This window comes from Schistocerca serialis, chromosome 10 (genome assembly GCF_023864345.2).
Source record: "Schistocerca serialis cubense isolate TAMUIC-IGC-003099 chromosome 10, iqSchSeri2.2, whole genome shotgun sequence".
NCBI classification, from domain to species: domain Eukaryota; kingdom Metazoa; phylum Arthropoda; class Insecta; order Orthoptera; family Acrididae; genus Schistocerca; species Schistocerca serialis.
In genome coordinates, this window is record NC_064647.1 from 60,612,366 (window position 1) to 60,633,432 (window position 21,067).

At 40.0% G+C, this 21,067-nt stretch overlaps 2 protein-coding genes across 2 annotated transcripts in view; both read left to right on the forward strand.

Annotated features, from left to right (window-relative positions):
• The window catches only part of LOC126424927 (juvenile hormone esterase-like), a 148,084-nt gene extending 127,017 nt beyond the window's left edge, over positions 1–21,067 (forward strand). The window contains exon 10 of the mRNA XM_050087771.1: positions 17,317–21,067. Within this exon, the coding sequence (XP_049943728.1) occupies positions 17,317–17,476 (160 nt within the window). The 3' untranslated portion in view covers positions 17,477–21,067. The remainder of the gene's footprint in view (positions 1–17,316) is intronic.
• On the forward strand, positions 19,036–19,548 carry LOC126425250 (uncharacterized). Its single transcript, XM_050088221.1, has one exon. The coding sequence runs from the start codon at positions 19,036–19,038 to the stop codon at positions 19,546–19,548; it is 513 nt and encodes a 170-aa protein (XP_049944178.1).

Consider the following 21,067-nt stretch of genomic DNA (forward strand, 5'->3'; position numbering starts at 1 on the left):
TTAAAGACAGTCCTGATCATTCATCACAGTAAAATTGCAGGTTTTTTTTCTCAAAGTCTGAGCAGTAAAAGAAAATGCACACGGAAATAGTGGATTTCCATGCAATCTTGAAGAAGTAGTGTTGTCCTTCCAACGGAAAGACAGTGCTGACTCTTGACATGCAGACAGGTAATGGGCCACATCAGAGCAAACCCACAGCAGAGTCAGTCGAAGTTTTGAAGAATATTGGTAGGTAGGTCATCAAAGAGCAGACCTACTGTAGTCCTGGTAGAGAGTATGCTATTGGTGAGTCATCAAAGGTGCAGACCCAGTGCAGTCCTTGTTGAAATAATGGTATTGGTGAGTCATCAAAGATGCAGACCCACTGTCCTTGTAGAGACGGCCAGCAGCCAACTGTTGTGACTGTGCAGGTGCACAATCACCATCGAAGAGTCTTGCGGAGAATATAGCAAGTCCATAAACCACCACTTGTGTACTCAAAAAGTTTTCGGAATTGTCCTTAGAACCAGCAATGCTGTTAACCAGTCCCTTGCTGACTTATCAACACACGTGGGAGCACTAACAGTCCTCTTTTTTTTTTTTTTTTACATATTGTGCATATACTATGACCAACAGAAACGTGTGCAGTGAAATGAATGCTTACAAGTTACTTAATTTGCTGAACTGGTGTCAATTACAATATTATAACATGATAATACAATAACAAAGATACAAAATATCACTAAAGAACATAACAATACAGATAACATTTGTAGTAATACAGGCTTTACAAAAGAATTGAACTAACATATACATCAGCGTTACAGGAATTATGACATAAGTAAATACATAAAAGATCAGAATAACTTTTGAAACATCAACTTTACACAGGAGCATTAAAACAAAACAGAATAAATAATGTCTAAGCATATTTACAAGGTAAATAACATATTATCAGAAAAAATCTACAACATAAATCTTATTAGCTAGACACATACAGACAGGAAAAACACAAATTCACATAGTGTAATAACATAAAAATGCAGGACAGGGTTTGTTTTCAGTGAACATTTGTTACTGCATTCCAACCCAAAACTTTATTCCATAGATCTTTCGTCTTATTTCAACATTTGTTTCCACCAAAAAAATCCTATCCAAGCATGCTTTCTGTAATTATATGTTCACATATTTCTTACCTCATTATTTATTTTCCATTATCTTACCTCATCATTTATTTCCAAGAAAATCCTACCTAAACCTGTTGTCCCTAAACCCTACATTTTTGTTCATATCCTCTTTTAAATACTTTTTTTGGCCAAACCATTTTCTTATAGCTTCTCAATGTATTTCTTTCCATTCATCACAACTCGTTCTCTTATATAGCCTACTCCATCTTCAGCTAACTTAAATCTACTGAGCTCAGATGCTAAACTAAGGGACAAGGTAATGCAGCAGCACAAAACAATTAACACAAACAGCAATGACAAAAATTCAAATTGGCAAAGCAAGCAGCATAAATTAGCAAAGCAAATGCAATATTACAACTAATATAAGGCAATGCGCAGCAAACAAGAAAAGTAAATCAGTAGTAAAATTAGCTTAATACAATGTAAAATTCAGTAGGACTATGCCTGGCAAACAGCAGCAGCAAATGCAATAACTTATACCTAAACATGACATAGCTCAAGCAGAAAAAATATTACAGTAAAAATGGCCGTTTTTAATACCTATGTCACATCTTAACTCTAGAGTGATGCATCACGAGAACTTACACTGGCAGATAAGTTACCAAATCGTAAAAAAATTATTTATGCAATTCCTGTGAAGGGAAATGTCTATTTATGTGCCCTCATTTTCTTGGAAGTAGATCATAAATTTCTTATTGACTCGATCTGTATGCATAAAATAACTATATTAGTACATCTATTAAATTTTATTTTAACCAGTGCTGCAGTGCAGCTAGAAACTAGATATTAAACAAATTGAGTAAATAAATACATAAAGCAAGCCATATGGCATTTCTCTCAACTAGCAAGACAATAGCCGTGAAATGTTTCTCATCATTTCATTAGGCATTTTAGTAAATATCATAAATTAAGAGCTCCACAGTTTAATCATATGTTTTCAAGTTTACCCTTTTTTTTCTCCACCTGTGCCTCTGAAAGGCACACACTAATGGCTTTTTTCCAAGCGACTGTCGCGCCGCTGGGTGCCCACGACGCATTACATGCAGGTGGTCACTTAACTTTCTTACCGAAATATTTACGACACCAGTTTCCACTACAGTGACAGTCTCATATGAAAATTTCACAGGTCGAAAATTTACGTTACAAATGTGTAGAAACAAAATCCTGTAATTATAACAGTGTCCAAAAAATTTTCGGCAGAATTGTGATACATTACGCATGCACACACATTTCATAATTCTTTAAAGTACGATTCTCAGCTTATTGATCATAAACGTACCTCAACAGCATAATACACATCGTCATCGCAATAATAACATCATAACAGATCAATCACATCTCAGAATTGTCACAGCTTCTTTCAATAATTTCAAAACATAAAAAAAATTCTCTGCTCATGTCAAAAGTTTCATCTACCTCAAACGTACTTTAAAAATCATGATCTCATACCAAATACATCATTCAAAGCCCTCATAGTATCACAATGGTTCTGAAAAATATGAAGGGTTCACACAGTACAGACAAAATACAATTTCATAAGTGTAAAGTTATCCACCTGTGTAATTGCGTAAACATTTGTCACTGATGTAGAAAAAAAATGTTTGTTTCTCTGTTAAATAATCAGGTAGCTGTGTATTTTGTGTTGGAGAAATATGGTACCGATGTGTAAAGTTGTATAAGCAAATACCATATTAGCTAGGGCTCCTTGTGCTTGCCACACACATGGTACACAAAGTAAACGTGTACCCCCCTGAGGATTAATGTAATTATACCCTCAGGTGTTACAGAATATTGCAATGGAATGAAATGTATCACGTAAAAACTTTGTATCATTGTACTTTAAATATCTTTAAAAATAAATGTTTTGAGTACAAAATTAATCACTCAACTACGTGTACTGTAGCGCTAAACTGTGCGTCTTATTGTAAGATAATCTCTGTGGAAGTGTTGTAGTTATCGTCCTCCGAAAGCTAAGTTCTGCAGAAGTCAATGTACTTACCTCATTATAAACGAAAGTGAAATTCTTTGCGTATAGATATCGTAGTTATTACGTACCTTACCATGATCAAGAAAGTACTATAATGTAACGTATTGTTATGCTACGGAAAAGGCTGTCTCATTGTAACTATACCACAAAAGTTACTACTAAAACATGTTTTACTTTCCAGAATAATACAGAAAAACTGTGCAGATATAAAACGGAAACACTGAAAAAGCAACATTGTAAATTGTCACTCATTAGTAGCGTCGTGATAAAATCGTGTAGCTGTCACATAAACTAACCACTGTGTCATCTGGTATCTTACAGAAAGTACTTTAAATCCAGAATGTATTTTCAAGTAAACCAAAATGTTGCATTAAAATCTCATTAGCAGTACTGGTAAACGTTCTAAGTGTGTGAGCCTTATAGTCGTTACGTAATCATGCAACTAACAAGCAAGAATGTACACACACAATAACACTGTGTCGTCTGTTCACAATAACAATGCATTCGTAATTTCTGTTTAAATAAGTTCTCTTGGTTCTTGACTGGATATTTAACTTCAAACATTTTTGCATATTAACAGATTCTAAGTCTGACAAAGCATACTAGTAATGTAAAGTGAAAAGTTATATGGCAAAGACAAAGTTAAAAAGCAGATTATCTTTCAATAAACGGTTTTACATGTGAAATGTGGTGTAAACCTTTACCCTTCCTAGTCCGCAGAGTTTCAACTTCAACGCAATTATCATGTGGTATACATCGGATTCTGTAAGGTCCATTGTAAACTAGAAAGAATTTGTGACTCAAGTGTTTCTTCTTATGTGACAATGAATGAGCTTTAATGAGAACTTTCTGACCAATATATAATTTCTTTGCATTTGCTTTACCGTGTAGTTTTCTCCTTTTGTCTGCTGCAGATTTTATATTTTTAATAGCTAAATCAATTATGTCTTTGTGTCGAAGTTTACGTGTATTCGGGAAAGGTACAAGCTCTCTGATTCTGTCGATGGTTCTTCATTCTTCAGTACAACAGTAGGTGGTAAAACAGTGGAGTCATGAGGCATTTCATTGAGCACGTTTTGAAATAAGTGTAAATATCTGTCCCAATGCTGATGCTTTCTGTGACAATAAAGTCTGCAAAGCTTATTGATTTCTTTCATAATCCGTTCGGAGGGGTTACAATGTGGTGAGTACAATGAAATAAAAACAGGTTTGATTTTATGATTCCGAAGCATGCGTGACCAAACAGCAGATCTAAATTCCGGTCCATTATCTGAAATGACTTTACTAACGTGTCCAACTTCACGTAAAAAATTTTTAACAAAGGCGTTGGATACAGACCGTCCAGTGGCTTTACGTAACTGTGTGAAAGAAACAAATTTTGAAGTAAGCTCAACAGTGACTAGAACGTACGAAAATCCATTAGATGTTCTGACAAGCGGTCCCAAGAGATCTACAGCAGCAAATTCTTTTAATTTAGAAGGAATGATAGGAAACAGCAGAGCACGAAGGGAGATAGTAGATGGTTTCTTCTTTTGACAAAGTTTACAAATAGCAAGACTCTTCGAATTCTCTTTTCCATATTGTTAAAATAACAAGTCGTTCGAAGAATATGATAACATTTTCGTTGGCCAAAATGTGCATAGCTGAAATGAAAGTACCAAATGAGCTTATTAACAAAATCGTCAGGAATGCAAAGTACTCATAGCTTGTCATCAACAGTGCAGCGTTTGAACAGTATGTTGTTTCTAACCAGATAATAATGCCGAATCTGTGTGTGTGTCTTTTCATGCCATTTGCTTTTGATGTCTTTCCAAATTGGATCTTTATCTTGTTCATGAGCAATGTCCTTTAACGATGTGGTGATGGAGTTTTCAAAGGCGACTTTCTGAATGTAAAGAATACTGAATTTTTTTTCGAGGTTGCCTTCTGTGTTACTTTTCTTAAGCCCAGCCGGTGCGCGTGACAGTGCGTCAGCAACAATGTTCTCCTTGCCGGGAATGTAGAATGTTGTGAAGTGGAATTCTTGCAGAAACAATGCCCAACGTTTTAACCTGTCATGATTTAATTTTGAAGACATAAGAAATTGTAATGCACGATGATCACTGTATACTTTTACGTGCTTACCAGAAAGAAAGAAACGGAATTTGTTAAATGCCCAAACGATAGCTAAAGCTTCTAATTCAGTAACGGAATAATTTTTTTCAGATTCTGTTAGCACTCGGCTAGCAAAAGCAATGATTTTCTGAACAGCAGTGTCATTTTCTATGGCTTCTTGAAATAAATGGGCACCAAGACCGACTTTAGAAGAATCCGTGCTAAGGCAGAAATCTTGTGACAGATCTGGATGAGCTAGTATTGGCGCGTTAAGTAGCGATTCTTTCAAAGAATTGAATTCCAACTGCGCTTGTTCGTCCCAGTTCCAAATAGTATTTTTTCCAGTGAGAGAACAAAGTTTTGGTGTAACAAGAACTTGCATATTCAGAAAACGACGGTAAAAATTTACGAGACCTAGAAAACTGCGGACTTGTTTTTTTGTGGATGGAACTGGAATGGCTCTGATTGCTTCTAACTTTTCAGGATCCGGCTGAATGCCTTCAGAAGAAATAATATGTCCCAAAAACCTCACCTTTGACCTACCGAATTCAGATTTTTCCAAGTTAACTGTAATTCCACATACTCAAAAATACGTAACAAACTGTTGAGGATGCGATTATGTTGTTCCCATGAAGCTTCTGCTATTAGAATATCGTCCACATATAAGGTGATGTGACGTTTTAAGAACTCAGGTAATATGGAATTTAGTCCGCGAATGAATGCTGCCGAAGAAATGTTCAAACCAAAAGGAAGTTTCCGAAACTGATAACAAACGCCGAAACAAAGGAAAGCTGTGTATTTTCTACATTCTGGATGAAGTTCGATCTGATAAAAGCTGGATCTGAGATCAATGGAAGTCAACACTTTTACACCATTAACATTTTGAAGAAGTTCTTCCAACGTTTGCGGCCTGTCTGTTTCAGGAATAATGATAGTATTGATTTGTCTCGAATCTAAGACAAGCCTGATCGATCCATTTTTCTTCTCAACAACATGTAATGGATTGTTGTATGGGCTTACTGCAGGCTCAATAATGCCCTCGTCAAGCATAGATTGTATTTCTGTTCTAACACGGTCCCTATAATGCGCTGGAATTACGTATGGTCTAACACAAAATTTAGTATGCTCACGAACACGAAATTGGTATTGAAATCCCTTGATTGTTCCTGTTTTGTGAGTAAAAACTGTGGAATGTGCTTGTAAAATCTCAAAAAGGTCCTGCCTATCACTGTCATTACAATTGTCAATTGTTTGAATTTTATTCTGAATTAACTCATTAGTTTCAAATATGCCGTCGATATCATCCCTGTCAGTACTTGCAGAGTGATTGTTAGTGTCTAGTCCCGTAGAAAATTCCGAACTGTTGTCTAACAGAAGGTAAAACCGATTAATTTCCTCGTCATGGTTTGAGAGCCAATCTTCAAATTTCAAAGCTATTGACTTACCTTCTTTCTCTAAACTTATTCCAGCATCGTGAAAGTTTAAGATTGCTTTGCAAAAAGTCTACTCCCAGTACAATTTCCGTCGACAATAATGGAACAATAAGAAAGTTCATAGAGAAGCTGTGGCTTTGACAAAATAATTCTAAGTTGGTTTGTTGGCGTACATCTACACTTTTTCCAAAGATTGCACCTTGTAATTTAATCTTACGTAACGGAAGTGTGGGGCAATCGTTCGATTTGTTACATTTGCTAAAGGCTGTTCCACTAATTACTGAAATGGGGCTGCCAGAGTCAAATACTGCCGTAAATTTTACGTCATTTACTGTAATGTCAATCACAGGATGTGCAATGTTGTTATGTTTTACGTCGTGTTCCTGGAGTAAGATGTCCCTAATGTCTGCCATTTTTACATAATTACTGGCTACGGCAGCTGCGTCGTCAGTTTCATACGTAGGTTTCGTGGCTGCCTGCGGTATGAGTCATTGCCTATTGTCTCTTTGTTGGCGCGCGTCGTTATTGGGATTTGGAGACCTAACTTCTACAAATCCACCTTGTCGAGACGGCCCTGCTCTGTTTGAATCCCGCCAGTTCTGATGCAATTCAGGTCTGTCGTTACGATCATATCGTCTGTCGTCATGTCGGTTGATTCCATAGTTACTTTCTTGTCGGTCATGTGGTGGAGAACTTCTCCCTGAATCGTAACTGCGCGCTGGTCTGTTGCATCTAAAGTTATTCTGTCTCCCTTGATAATATTTATTTTGGTTCCCATATTGTATGTTTCTCTGATTGTCTCTGTGATAGTCATTACCGCGGAGAGGTGATCTTTCCCTGTAGTTATTACTACTCTGCCAACGGTTGTCATACGGGTGGTGTCTGTTTTGGTCACGATTTGTGTTGTGAGAATAGCCTTGTCGTGTTCAGTTATTATTTCTTTCATCACAGAACTGCGACGGACGTGACCTGTAATTGTTGTGTTCCTGTTTTCGCGTTCCGCGATTATCAGTGTCAATTTATAATTCTTGTAAGAGTCCCTGAAAAGCTTCAATGTCGTCTTTGCAACGTCCTGCCAAAATAATATGTCGTAAATGTTCAGGTAATTTGATTAAGCAAATGTGGATGAGTTCTGAGGGGCTGTATGGGTTTGACAGGTACTGATTCTTGTGCAACATGTCTTCAAAATATTTCACAAGACTGGAGAATTCAGATTGTTCGAAATGATTCATCATTATGATGCTATGTTTTACTCGGTCTTGTGTAGCTTGAGACCAATATGCTGAGAGGAAGGCATGATAAAAATTCTCCTTCACTGTGACAATCGTGAATGACCGATCGCATTCTTACAGCTGGTTCATTCTCTAAGTAGCCACACATAAATTCTAATCTGTGTGCAATGACCAGTTGGGAGGAAAACAATGAGAGAATTGATGAAGCCATGCTCGTGGATGAATGTCGTTGCCAGATTTCTTAAATGTTTTGAATTTACGTGTAGTAATGAACAGCTTATAGTCAAAATCATCGTGTCGGCGAGTCGCACATCGCTCATTGTTACGTCGTTTCGGCGGTTCCATCTCAAAATTCAATGCGCCTTGCCAATTTCTTCATAATTTCCGAAGTGTCCTGTGTTATTATTTTGTGGTTGCTCCGTATTTCTATGTCCCTCTTCCCGTACTGGAGGGCGAGTGTCCTCTGAAATATGTAATTCTTGTATTACTTGTGCCAACTGATCTTGTACTTCCCGGATTTCTCTTTTGTACTGTGTATTGATTTCATTTTGATTTTGTTTGAATTTTCTAATTTGTTCATACTCTTCAGTGTCAGTGAAAGCTACAGGTCTTGTGTCATTCAGATCATCATCTACCTTTGTAGATAAGTTAGTGAACTGATCTGAAAGTTCGGCTACTTTATCCGATAGTGAAATTATTTTCTCTGTGCGTTTTTCTGAACCAAGTTTCAGAGTGTCCATTTGTGTTGAAATCGTATCTACTGTGTCCTTTAAGTTTTCCTGAGTTTTTGCAAGTTGCGTAACCGAATCGGTAGATGCAACTGAGTCAATTTTAGCTTGCAAGGTCTCATGATTTTCATGAACAATAATTTGCAGTTCTTTTATGGCTGCTTCGTGATTCTGAAATGCATTTTCATGCCGCGAAAAAATAGGTTGAAAATGCTCACAAATTTGTGTTTTTATGTCATTACAGGCTTTTTGACATTTCGATTCAATGTTATGTAACTCAGTAGTTAAATCTTCACGTGTTTGTTCAAGTGTGGTGTCTAAATTTTGGAGCTTTTGCTGTGTTTGTCTCTAATTTTGTTCCATTGTGTCTAACTGTTGCTGTGTTTGTCTCTGATTTTGTTCCATTTGTTGCATTAATTGCAATAATAATGTATTAGTGTCTGGAATGTGTTTTTCTAAGCTTTTTGGCAGTGCATTTTCACCGGCAACATTCGCATTTTGAAAAGCAGAAAATGTGTCTTGACTTATTTGAGAAAACGGTGAGGACCCAAAACCTGAGTCTACAGTATTTGCAATATTGTGTTCTGTCATTTCGGATTCCTGAGGCGAGCTGTTGCCGACCGATCGATCGATAATGCTTCCCTGTTCACTAATTGTTTCACTGCCTACACCATTATTTGCAGCCCGCTCCATTTCCCTATGCACAATTACCAAATTACTATTTTGAACATTAGTTAATTCATTACTCTGCGGCGCTAACACACTGCTTTCCTCCTCACTGTCATTTCTCAGTTTACTTTGAAGCCTAGTATTACGTTTCCCTCACGCCATTATTGTCACAATATTTCACACGACAACACAGAAAAGCACAATTTGAAGAGCAAAATAACAAAACACATTAACATAGCATTCAAAATAATATCTAGTTAATTGCAAGCGCAGCTGCGAAATACTTGGTGCAAATCTACATGCATGCCACAACTGTGTATGACAATGAAAAACTACAACTACAAAGGAAATTCTCTCTATAATTACGCGCTAGCAATAAACAAAAGCTACACTAATTACACAAACTACAAGAAAAAATCAGAAGATTCCAGTGACGTATCCTCGGCTAAGGGTCGATATATGAAACGTCCCCTTTGAACAATTATACATGACTGTGCTTAAACTGACACACAAAATTTTTAGCGCAACGCAATCTGACTTTCAAAACTCCCTACAAAAGAATGGCCCTGACTAACATTAACCTATACCTTTCACAAATCACTTACCTCACAAAAATCTTTGTCACTCGAACTACTGCAATACAGCAAGCGCCACTACTGCCAGCTAAATAAAAGATTCAAACTACGGAAGGCACTAACTACTGATAGGCATAGTTAGCAAATGAAAGACTTTAATAGAGAACAAACACTGTATTTACCTTAATAGTCATCAAAAGTCATAATATACATAGCAGGTCATGACATCCAGTCTCACAAATTTCAAAACTCCGCCATTTCTCTCCCCACATCCACCACTGCTGGTGGCTTAGCTCCAACTGCGCAACGCTACGCGCTGTTAACATCCAGCTGCCCAACACAACAATGGCCGACAACAATGCAAACTAGCCACAGACTGCACACAGCACAGCCAGTGATTTTCATACAGAGCGCTACGTGGCGTTACCAATATAAAAACCTAAACAGCCTACTTACAGGTGGGTTCAGGAGGGTAATACGGAACGCCGTGCTGGATCCCAACGGCCTCGTACCCCTAGCAGTCGAGATGACAGGCATCTTATCCACATGGCTGTGACGGATCGTGCAGCCACGTCTCCATCCCTGAGTCAACAGATGGCGACGTTTGCAAGACAACAACCATCCGCGCGAACAGTTCGACGACGTTTGCAGCAGCATAGACTATCAGCTCGAAGACCATGGGTGCGGTTACCCTTGACGCTGCATCACAGAAAGAAGCGCCTGCGATGGTGTACTCAACGACGAACCTGGATGCACGAATGGCAAAACTTCATTTTTTCGGATGAATCCAGGTTCTGTTTATAGCATCACGATCGTCGCATCCGTGTTTGGCGACATCGCGGTGAACGCACATTGGAAGAGTGTATTCGTCGTCACCATACTGGCGTATCACCCCTCGTGATGGTATGGGGTGCCATTGGTTACACGTGTCTTTCACCTCTTGTTCGCATTGACGGCACTTTGAACAGTGGACGTTACATTTCACATGTGTTACGGCCCGTGGCTCTACCCTTCATTCGATCCCTGTGAAACCCTACATTTCATCAGGATGATGCACGACCGCATGTTGCAGAAATTGCCACCCCAAGGACCTGTACCACCAAGACTTTATGGACTACCTAAGGTCCACAAAGAGGGGGTACCTATGCGCGCGATTGTCAGCAACATTAGGGCACCTACTTGCTGGCAAAATATCTGGCTGAATTACTTAGCCCCTCTGTAGGTAAATGCCCTCACCATATCCGTAATTCCGTGGATTTCGTGAAACGTGTCGACATCTTCAGACTGAAAGACACTGATATCCTAGTGAGCTCCGACGTGGTTTCACTATTCACCATGGTGTCTCTACGAGAGTCAGTCGAGATTATTGGGCAGAAATTTGACGAGAAGGCCACCGAACTCTTTAGGCATGTTTTGACCTCAACGTATTTTCTGTTTAATCGGGAATACTATGAGCAAACGGAAGGAGTCGCAATCGGCAGCCCACTCTCGCCGGTGGTCGCGAATTTGTACATGGAGTACTTCGAGGAGGAAGCCTGGGCGTCACCCAATTGGAAACCTACTCGTTTCTTCCGTTATGTCGATGACACGTTCGTCATCTGGCCCCATAGTAGGGACAAGCTCCTGGATTACCTTACACGCCTAAACTCCATACATCCAAACATCAAATTCACTATGGAGACCGAAGCAGAAGGAAGATTACCATTCCTGGACGTCATGGTCAAGAGAAGAGCTGATTGTACCCTTAGCCACGGTGTGTACAGGAAGAAAATGCACACTGACCTGTACCTGCATGCAGACAGCTGCCACCGCCCTTCTCAGAGGAATGGAGTACTAAAAACACTAGTACACAGGGCGCGCAACATCTCAGACGCAGAGAATCTGCCCCAGGAATGGGAACACCTCACAAACGTGTTCCGAAAAAACGGGTACTCGGAATGGCAGATTAGACGCGCTCTCCGTCCCACGACCACAGCACAAACTATGGAGACGGATGAAGTCACGGAAGAAGAGGTAGCCACTGCCTTTATTCCGTACAGTGGCGCACTATCGGGGGAAATCGGCCGTATATTAAAGAAACACCGAGTTAAAACCTTCTTTTGCCCGCCCAATAAAACACAGGCATTACTGGGAAGTGTGAAAGATGACCTCGGTTTGAGGACGGCCGGCATATACCAAATTCCTTCTGAGTGTGGGAAGACTTATATCGGACAGACAGTACGCACCATCGAAGATCGTTGCCGAGAACATCAATGGCACACTCGACTGAAATATACAAATAATTCGGCGGTAGCAGAGCACTGTTTGTCCGAGAAACACGAGATGGATTATGAGCGTACCAAGATCCTGGCTCAGACCTCTAAATATTGGGACAGCGTTATAAGGCAGGCCATCGAAATTCGCACCAGGGAAGATCTTATCAACCGAGAATGCGGCTACAATCTCAGCAGGGCTTGGGACCCGGCATTGAATGTAATTAAGTAGACTCTCAGCAAGAAGTACGAACTGGCGACCAGGGCGGACGTAGCAAGCACATCGACGCTACGACAGAATCCGACGCCCACGTCTTCGCGCGGACGGCGAAGAGAGCGGCCCGCGGGGGGAGGGGATTTAAATCGGCCGCCCGCCCTCAGGAGCTCAGCTCGTCAGCGCACCTGAGGATGGCGACATGTCTGATCGCCGAAATATTGTGCCCGTTGGACACTATGAACCTGCAGTATACCCGTGGACTGTTCGAGCGTGTAGAAACTTTTTGGAGCAAAATTCAAATTGTCAATGTTTAATTGAGATTGTTCTCGAAAGTTGTTGATTTCTTATGTGAAACAGAGGGGCATTACAGTAAAAAAAAAACAATACAGATTCGTAATATAGCTCTAGAAAACGAAGTTGCTTGAAAAAAACGTACCCTTACAGAAACACAAAACAAAAACGTTTCAAATATCACTTAAATGCTTCCGCGATGTTATATAAACCAAGTTTGTGTTATTACCAAGCAACTTTCACACGTATCAACAATAACAGGAAACTCTTGCAAGCAGTTCTTCTCCCACACATTTAATTACGTTTCTTTCCCTATCAATGTTTCCAATACTACTGGTAATCCTACCATTTATTACGTCATTTATGTACAGTACCAAAACTACCGAATTGCAGTTTCGGCAGAGCGCAACCCTATTCCTAACATTCAAATTTGGACTGAAGCGCCAAAGAAAATGTAGGTATGAGTACTCAAATGCAGAGATATGTACACAGGCAAACATGGCGATGCGGTCCGCAACGCCTATATAAGACAACAAGTGTGTGGGTCAGTTGTTAGATCGGTTACTGCTGCTACAATGGCAGGTTATCGAGATTTAAATGAATTTGAACGGGTGTTACAGTCGGTGCACGAGCGATGGGACACAGCATCTCCAAGGTACCGATACGTGGGAATTTTCCCGTACGACCATTTCACGAGTGTACCGTGAAAAACAGGTATCCGGTAAAACGTCTAATCTCCGACATCGCTGCGGCCGGAAAAAGATCCTGCAAGAACAGGACGAACGACGACTGATAAGAATCGTTCAATGTGACAGAAGTGGAATCCTTCCACAAATTGCTGCAGATTTCAGTGCTGGGCCATCAGCGTGCAAACCATTCAACGAAACATCATCGATACGGGCTTTCGGAGCCGAAGGCCCACTCGTGTACCCGAGATGACTGCTCGACACAAAACTTTACGCCTCGCCTGGGTCCGTCAACTCCGACATTGAACTGCGATGACTGGAAACATGCTGCCTGCTCGGACGAGACTCGTTTGAAATTGTATCGAACGGATGTACGTGTACGGGTACGGAGACAATCTCACGAATCCCTGTAACCTGCATGTCAAGCTGGTGGAGACTCTGTACTACTGTGGGGCGCGTGCAGTTGGAGTGATATGGGACCCCTTATAGGTCTAGACACGACTCTGACAGATGACACGTATGTAAGCATCCTACCTGATCATATGCATCCATTCATGTCTATAGTCCATTCCGACGGACTTGGACCATTCAAGCAGGACAGTGGGACACCCCAGATTTCCAGAATTGCTACAGAGTGGCTCCAGGAACATTCTTCTGAGTTTAAACACTTCCGATGGTCACCAAACTGCTGAGACATGAACATTATTGAGCATATCTGGGATGCCTTGCAACGTGCTATTCAACGTGTGCTCCCCCCCTCCCCCCTCGTAGTCTTACAGATCTATGGACAGCCTTGCAGGGTTCATGGTGTCAGTTCCCCCCAGCGCTACTTCAGATATTAGTCGAGTACATGCCACATTGTTTTGTGGCATTTCTGGGTGCTCGCGAGCATCCTACACAATATTTGGCAGGTGTACCAGTTTCTTTGGCTCTTTACACTCAAGTGTTGCTTAAATTTCTGGAATATAAAAATGTTTTTAAAAAATTAGTTTTTAATTTTTGAAAATTATGTTAACAACTATGTATTACTTCTAGGCTACAGTCTGAGAATTAACAATGTACTCCAAATTTGATCACCAGTAATAATTTTTTAATGCAGAAACTGGAAAAAATATTTTTTGAGCTGTCACATAAAAAAATCAGAGGCATTACTCTTCCGCGTGCCCTTGTAGATTACGTAAAGTTTAAATGATTGGCGGCAGTTAGAGGCAACTGTAAATATACTTGTATAAAAAGAATAGCAAATGAAATTAAGTGCATTAGAAGACGTAGTATGAGATACCTTATATACATGCTAAATTATGGCATAATCTGTGTATTTAAAAATAGGTACTTCGTAATGTACAGAGTGTCGCAGAAGGAATAACCAATACTCACGGATACGAAAAGAACGCTCATTTGAAGCACAAAGCTTCATATGTTCATCTGTTCAATTCCGAATGGTTTCCCAGATGGAAAACATATGCTGTACACTTGTTTTTGGACTAGTGGTGCTCAAATACGTATCTTACCCTAATTGCTTGAGTGGTCCTGATAGAATAAAGTAGCCACCAAAATCACCAGGTCTTACCCCATTAAATTTTTCTTTGTGGGGGTGGATGAAGTCTGAGGTGCACAAACGGAAGGTGTACAAGCGAGAAGAACTGCTTGGTCGCATGATGGTCGCTTCTGCCGTCATTAGGGAACGTGCAGAAGCTCCCAGGCAAGCAACACAATATGTTCTCCCGAGGCTGCCTAACTGCTCTGAAGCTGACGGTGGGCTATTTGAACATTTAACTTGAACTGTGCAGCAGGTGTAATGTGACGTGTACGATAATGCTTAGGAGTGAATGTGTTAAAAATACGTATTTTTCAATTAATACTTTACAAAGAATATGTTCTACTGTTCAATTAACTGTTGAGGTTGTGTAAACCTGACAGCGTATTGAATAACACAGAAAATAAATAACAATGTGTATTAAATGCATTATATCTCGGAAACCATTCAAAATAGGAAATATGTCCACATGAAGTTTTTTGCTTCAAATGATCGTTCTGTTCAACTTCCTGAATATGGACCATTCCTTCTGGGAGACCCTCTGTCTAGATCGCATTGTTTCAATTGTTTCATGTATGATAAAGGAACATATGTTATGTAAGATAAAAGCTGAAGGGACAGAACAATTTAAAATGCGCTTGAAGGGTGTATCTACAACACATTATTAACACTAAGAGCGGTACATCGCACCAAAGCTGCCACATAAGTTTATATGCGATTGGGTGTCTCAAGCATCTTGATTCAAATGAAAACAGGTGATAGTGGGTCTGCAACCGACTATATTGAGATGGGGAACCTATGGTCGTAAGTGTATATTCGTTGTGTTATGGACATACTCAGCAAACACTGCATAACAACAACGTACTTGGTAGTAACTGTTCAAAGGGATGACCATCAGTCTCACAATCAGTGTATGTATTGCAAAGATGCATGAAGCATTCTGCATTGTTGCAAAGATCCCAGGTGTCTGCTTACACTGGAACGGGCAGCGTGTAATAAAGAGTGGACACCTCTCACAAACCAAGCAGACGTACCATACACAACTTAGGTCACAGCATGTGTGTCGTATGACGCCTGCATGCATCGCACCAGTGCATTAACCTGTGCTGCATGCACGTCACTATCACTAGTGTTAGTTGTCCATTGCATCGGACAGCTTATGCTGTGTCCATGGTGAAGTGAGTTACTGTATACAGTGCACGGTGCACAGTCAACAATGAAACTCAACCCATTGTGAGAGTGGGCAGACATACGGTGTGGCACTACGAATGTACGGGGAATGCTTTCCTAACCAGTTTCATCCTAATTGGAAGAAGTTTATCTCCATAGATACCAACTTAACAGAGACGGGGTCATTCACGCCACAGAGAGTGGCCAATGTTCCCACCAAAGACATGTCCACACGCCAGAGATCGAGGAGATGGTGGTGTGGCAGACCACCCATCAATAAGTACCTGTCAACTTGCCAGTGAAACAAACACTGTGGAAGGTACTGGTGGTACAGCTATTACACACCTATCATGAAGAACATGTGCAAGCATTGGAACCAACAGATTTTGAGCCATGCATTCTCTTCTGCCAGTGCATTATCCACTGTGGTGATGAAGTGCCAAACTTACTCCAGTTTGTATTGTTCACGGTTGAGGCCACATTCACCCTTGACAGTGTTTCCAACAGCAGCAACGGCAATATCTGGAGTGAGAACAATCCCCACGGCACCCACGTCGGTGGCCACCAGCAACGATTCTCTGTCAATGTGTGAATGAGCACTGTCAGAATCACCTGATACGACCTTATTTGCTACCACCCCGTTTGACAGGTCCACATTACCCGGTTTTCATGCCAGATGTGGTGCCATAATTCTTGGAGACTTTACCCCTTTGTGGCTTCAACACAACAGTGCACCTACCCACTTCCATGTTAATGTCCACGAGCACCTGAACAGGAACGGCAGGTCCAGTCCCATGGCCAGTGCGGTCGCCAGATCTCACACCTCTGAACTTTTCTCCTGTGATTACATAAGATGTTGGTGTACGAAACCCCATAGAAACTGATGAAGACCTGCTTGCTAGGGTCCTAGCTGCCTGCCTCTTGGTACAGCAGACACCAGGGATCTTTGACAAAGTGCTCCATGCATGCAATGAGACTGGTGGTCGTCAGTTTGAGCAGTTACTATGAGCCACATTGTTGTTATGTGACGTGTGCTGTGAATGTTCATAACACAATAAATATGGATTTCCGACGATTGGTTCCCAATCTCAATATAGTCGGTTTTGGATCCACTGTCACCTATTTCAATTTGACCCAAAATGTTACTTTGTGTATTTTCCACCTATCCATTCTCCCTCGCTGCTGGAAGCACTGGCGTTTATTTTCCGCTCTTAATATTGACGCCTTTGCTTTTGAATTTTTCCGAAATCTGTTCTGACTCTCCCACGTATGTCCACAGGCAACCGACAGATCCTGAGCTGGACGTCTCGTGGCCGGCGTTCACGGTGGACGACCCCGCCTACCTGTACGTAGGGCGGCAGGGGTTCATCGTGGAGCGGCGGCCCTTCGCCGAAAGGGCGGCGTTCTGGGAGGCCCTGTACCAGCGCTACGGCGGCTAGGGACAGCACACAGCGCCCCCACCCTGCAGCGAGTAGCAGTGCCCTCTTCCAACACTCTCAGCTCTCTCCGCATGTTATCCACGTCAGTAGATAGTTAATGCACCTTCTGGAACACGTTGAGGACGTATATATATGCAGCGCGGACGCTTAACGCCATCTCACCGTACCCATCTGAGTCATCACGCTCTGGCAGTTGTCCAAGGTCAGACAGCTGGCCAGATGAATCGGTTACGTACGCACACACACACACACACACAAACAACAACAAAACACGTGTGAATCAGCATATTTTGCATGTTGTAACTGAGCAATGACTGTGGTTATTTTATTTCTTCAAATTAATCCAGCTGTTGTGTGAATTGCTGAATCAGAGCCATTTTACCAAAGTTTTGTTTCCTTTTTTGCGTATGAGTTTTTCAACAAGATATGCCGATGGATATTTGGTTTTTGTAGCTATGCAGCGTAGAAAGCTCCAGCTATGGTCTGAGACTTGTAATCTTCGAGGAAATACGTTCTTGCGTTAGTTTCTTGTACCTTACGTATTCTGAAAATTTCCATGGACCAATTTGCAGTGTATCCTTTGTCAAAGACAACCTTCTGTTTACTAATTCTGACAATCACCAATTTTGAATATCGACCGGTGTGGATCAATCATTTTGATTTTATTGTACACAGTGTATGGAAGACTATCATGTTTTACGTCCACTGGCCGTGTTTTAATTGTCCTGTATTTTGTGTGATTATATTGCTTTACTAATCCGTGTACAATATATTTTTACAACGTTATCAAGAGAAATTTCTGCATACAACTTGAAAAATGACAATGACAATTCAACGAAAAAAAAAAAAAGGATTTGAGTATCGGTAAAAATTAGCTACAATAAAACGCTAGGTCGGTGTCAAATAATAAAGAGCAATGTGACTATAGATTTCAAAATCCCTCATAACATAGGTTCAGTTTTAAGTTTTGCAGAAACTGTGATTGCTAAAGAAACCTTGAAGACTGCAGAACATCCAGTTAATATTCAGAATGTTAACGTCTTATGCGTTGAGTGTAACATCTCAGGTGGATCATTTCACAGTGGTGATCCTACACACACTTTGCATCACTTTTGGCCAACAGTTGCACCGGGATATAAGATAGTGGAGACACCAAACTCGCCCATTTACATGCCAGTAGTTGCAAGATACGTTTCAGAATTAACTGTAGCAATCAAAGATCAAAACGGAAATCTTGGTAATTTTGACGGTGAAAACATTACTCTTCATCTACACTTACGAAAAATACGATAAAAAATGGATATTGTGTACAAACAAGATGTTCGCTTAACCAAAGACACCAGATGCATTTACACTGTAAAGTATAACAAAAATAACAAGAAACGAAAAGCAAAGAAAAGGAAAGTGAAAAATGTTTTAACTCATCATAATAGACAAATATTATCATCACTAGGATACAGAGTGCTATAAATACAGACGCCATCCTCTTCACGTCTTTTTTAGTTTCACAGTGAACTAAAACAATAACAACAACAGACAGGGAAAGATATTTAAGAAGGATGTACAATATAAGAGGAAAAATACTCGTCGACGGCTCTGTTACTCGCCTTCAGTATCATAAGTATAAACCTTTTGGTCAACCAGCTTTTGCTCCAAACGATTACATATCACTTGTTATACTAAGTGAAAACACTTACCTGTTACCTTCTGTGAGCCGGTTGTGTATTGAAAGACGGCTTCTTAATGCAGAGGGACAAGGGAAATCTAGCGATACTGAGTTAACTAAAAACTGTGCACTTTACCTGTTTTCAGACATTCAGTACCGTCTCAATAACCAAATTATTGATCATGTGCGTAATCCAGGAATTGCAACATTAATGAAAGGGTATGTTTCGTTTACAGCATGTGAAGCTAATGCTTTGCAAAATGCTGGCTGGGGCACAATAGATGATTTGAAAAAACTAGTCGATGGTGATGGACGTTTCAATTTTTGCATCCCACTGAAAATGATATTGGGCTTTGCAGAGGATTATAAAAAGAATACTTTAAATTCTGTCATCAACTGGAGCTGATCTGTAACAGACAAGATGTTAACTGTATTATCACAGATAAAGCAGATACCAAGTCAAAAGTAGTGTTGGAGAAAATTTATTGGGAGATGCCACACGTTCAAGTGCCCGAAAGGCAACAAATATCACTGTGGAACATTTTAAAAAAAGATGTCAGTCTAAGTGTGGAGTTTCATCACTGGGACCTGACTAGGTGTATTGCACCAGAAATTAGCTCATGGACATGGCAAATTAAATTTAATACAGCTCTTGAAACAGCCAGGTGTGTATTAATGGCTTTTCAGTCAAACAGAAATTCGATTACTACTGATTCAAGTGTGTTTGACAAAATAAACATATCAGATTTTAAGTTGTATTTAAATTCTTCTAAATTCCCAGAGGAGAACTTTGCAATTGACTTTGCAGCGAAAAATACTGCACAAGCATTTGAAATGTACTCTGATTTTCAATCATTGTAGCCTATTATGGAGTGAGTGATATAAGAAGAAGAGGAAACCCACTCCTGAACTGTACTGAGTTTGAGAACTGCCCGATATTTTTCATTGACTGTTCACATCAAGATGAAACACTCAAGTCTTCCATTGTTGACATGAAGATTGAAATAAAAACAAAAAAACATATCTGAAAAATACAATAGCTTACTGCCTGGTCATTCATGATTCGATAATAGAAAGGACTCCATCAATCAATCAGGTCACAAACCGTACTCAGATATAAAAACAGTGTTGAGTAAGACCTCCACTTCATTTGCTAACATTCCATTGCTCCTGTAGCTGAGGGGATTAAAGCAAAAGAAAATGAATAAAGTTATGACTGTTGATGCTAAATCAGACAAACATCCAGTGAGAGTGTTAGTTGCTAATTTAAGTGTTGGAAGCTGTGAACACTTAAGTCTCTTTCAGTGCATTACACTCTTTATTTCACTCATTGCTAAAATATAACAATAATTGTAAAACATTGATGTTTTCAAAACTTTTACTGTGCCCATATGTCCAAAATATTCTGGAACAAATTCTACCTGAAGGTATTGAAATGCTGCAATTGGAAGACTACAAATTCGACTGTGCTGCTGCTGCTGCTGCTAATGCTGCTGCTGCTGCTGCTGCTGAAGATGATGATAATACTTGCTTCTTGTTCGAGTGGATTAAATCGAAAAATGTTTGTGAATTGCTTTCTGGAATTTATAAGAAACTTATGGAAGAAGAGTATAAAAATGTGAATGCTATTGACTATTACTTGTTTCCTAAACAACTGTTTCCTTCTTTATTTGACATTTCACATGACTTCCATAGGTTACCACAAGTGTTTCAGAATGATGTTTTTATTTCTAAGTACCAATATTGTTCTAAGCATCATGATCTGAGTGCACATTGTCAGTTTGATGGTCCACCTCCTATAAAAATGTATTGCAGAGGTTGCTTAGTGGAATTTTTAGATGAAATAGAATAAAATAAATCTATTATATATCTTTATTATTATATAATGTATTATATGCTTATAATTTTTTCACAATAAATCAGTT

Bases quoted from the DNA above. Each gene is read 5' to 3' on its own strand.
- LOC126425250 (XM_050088221.1), top strand. From the start codon at position 19,036: ATGTACAATATAAGAGGAAAAATACTCGTCGACGGCTCTGTTACTCGC.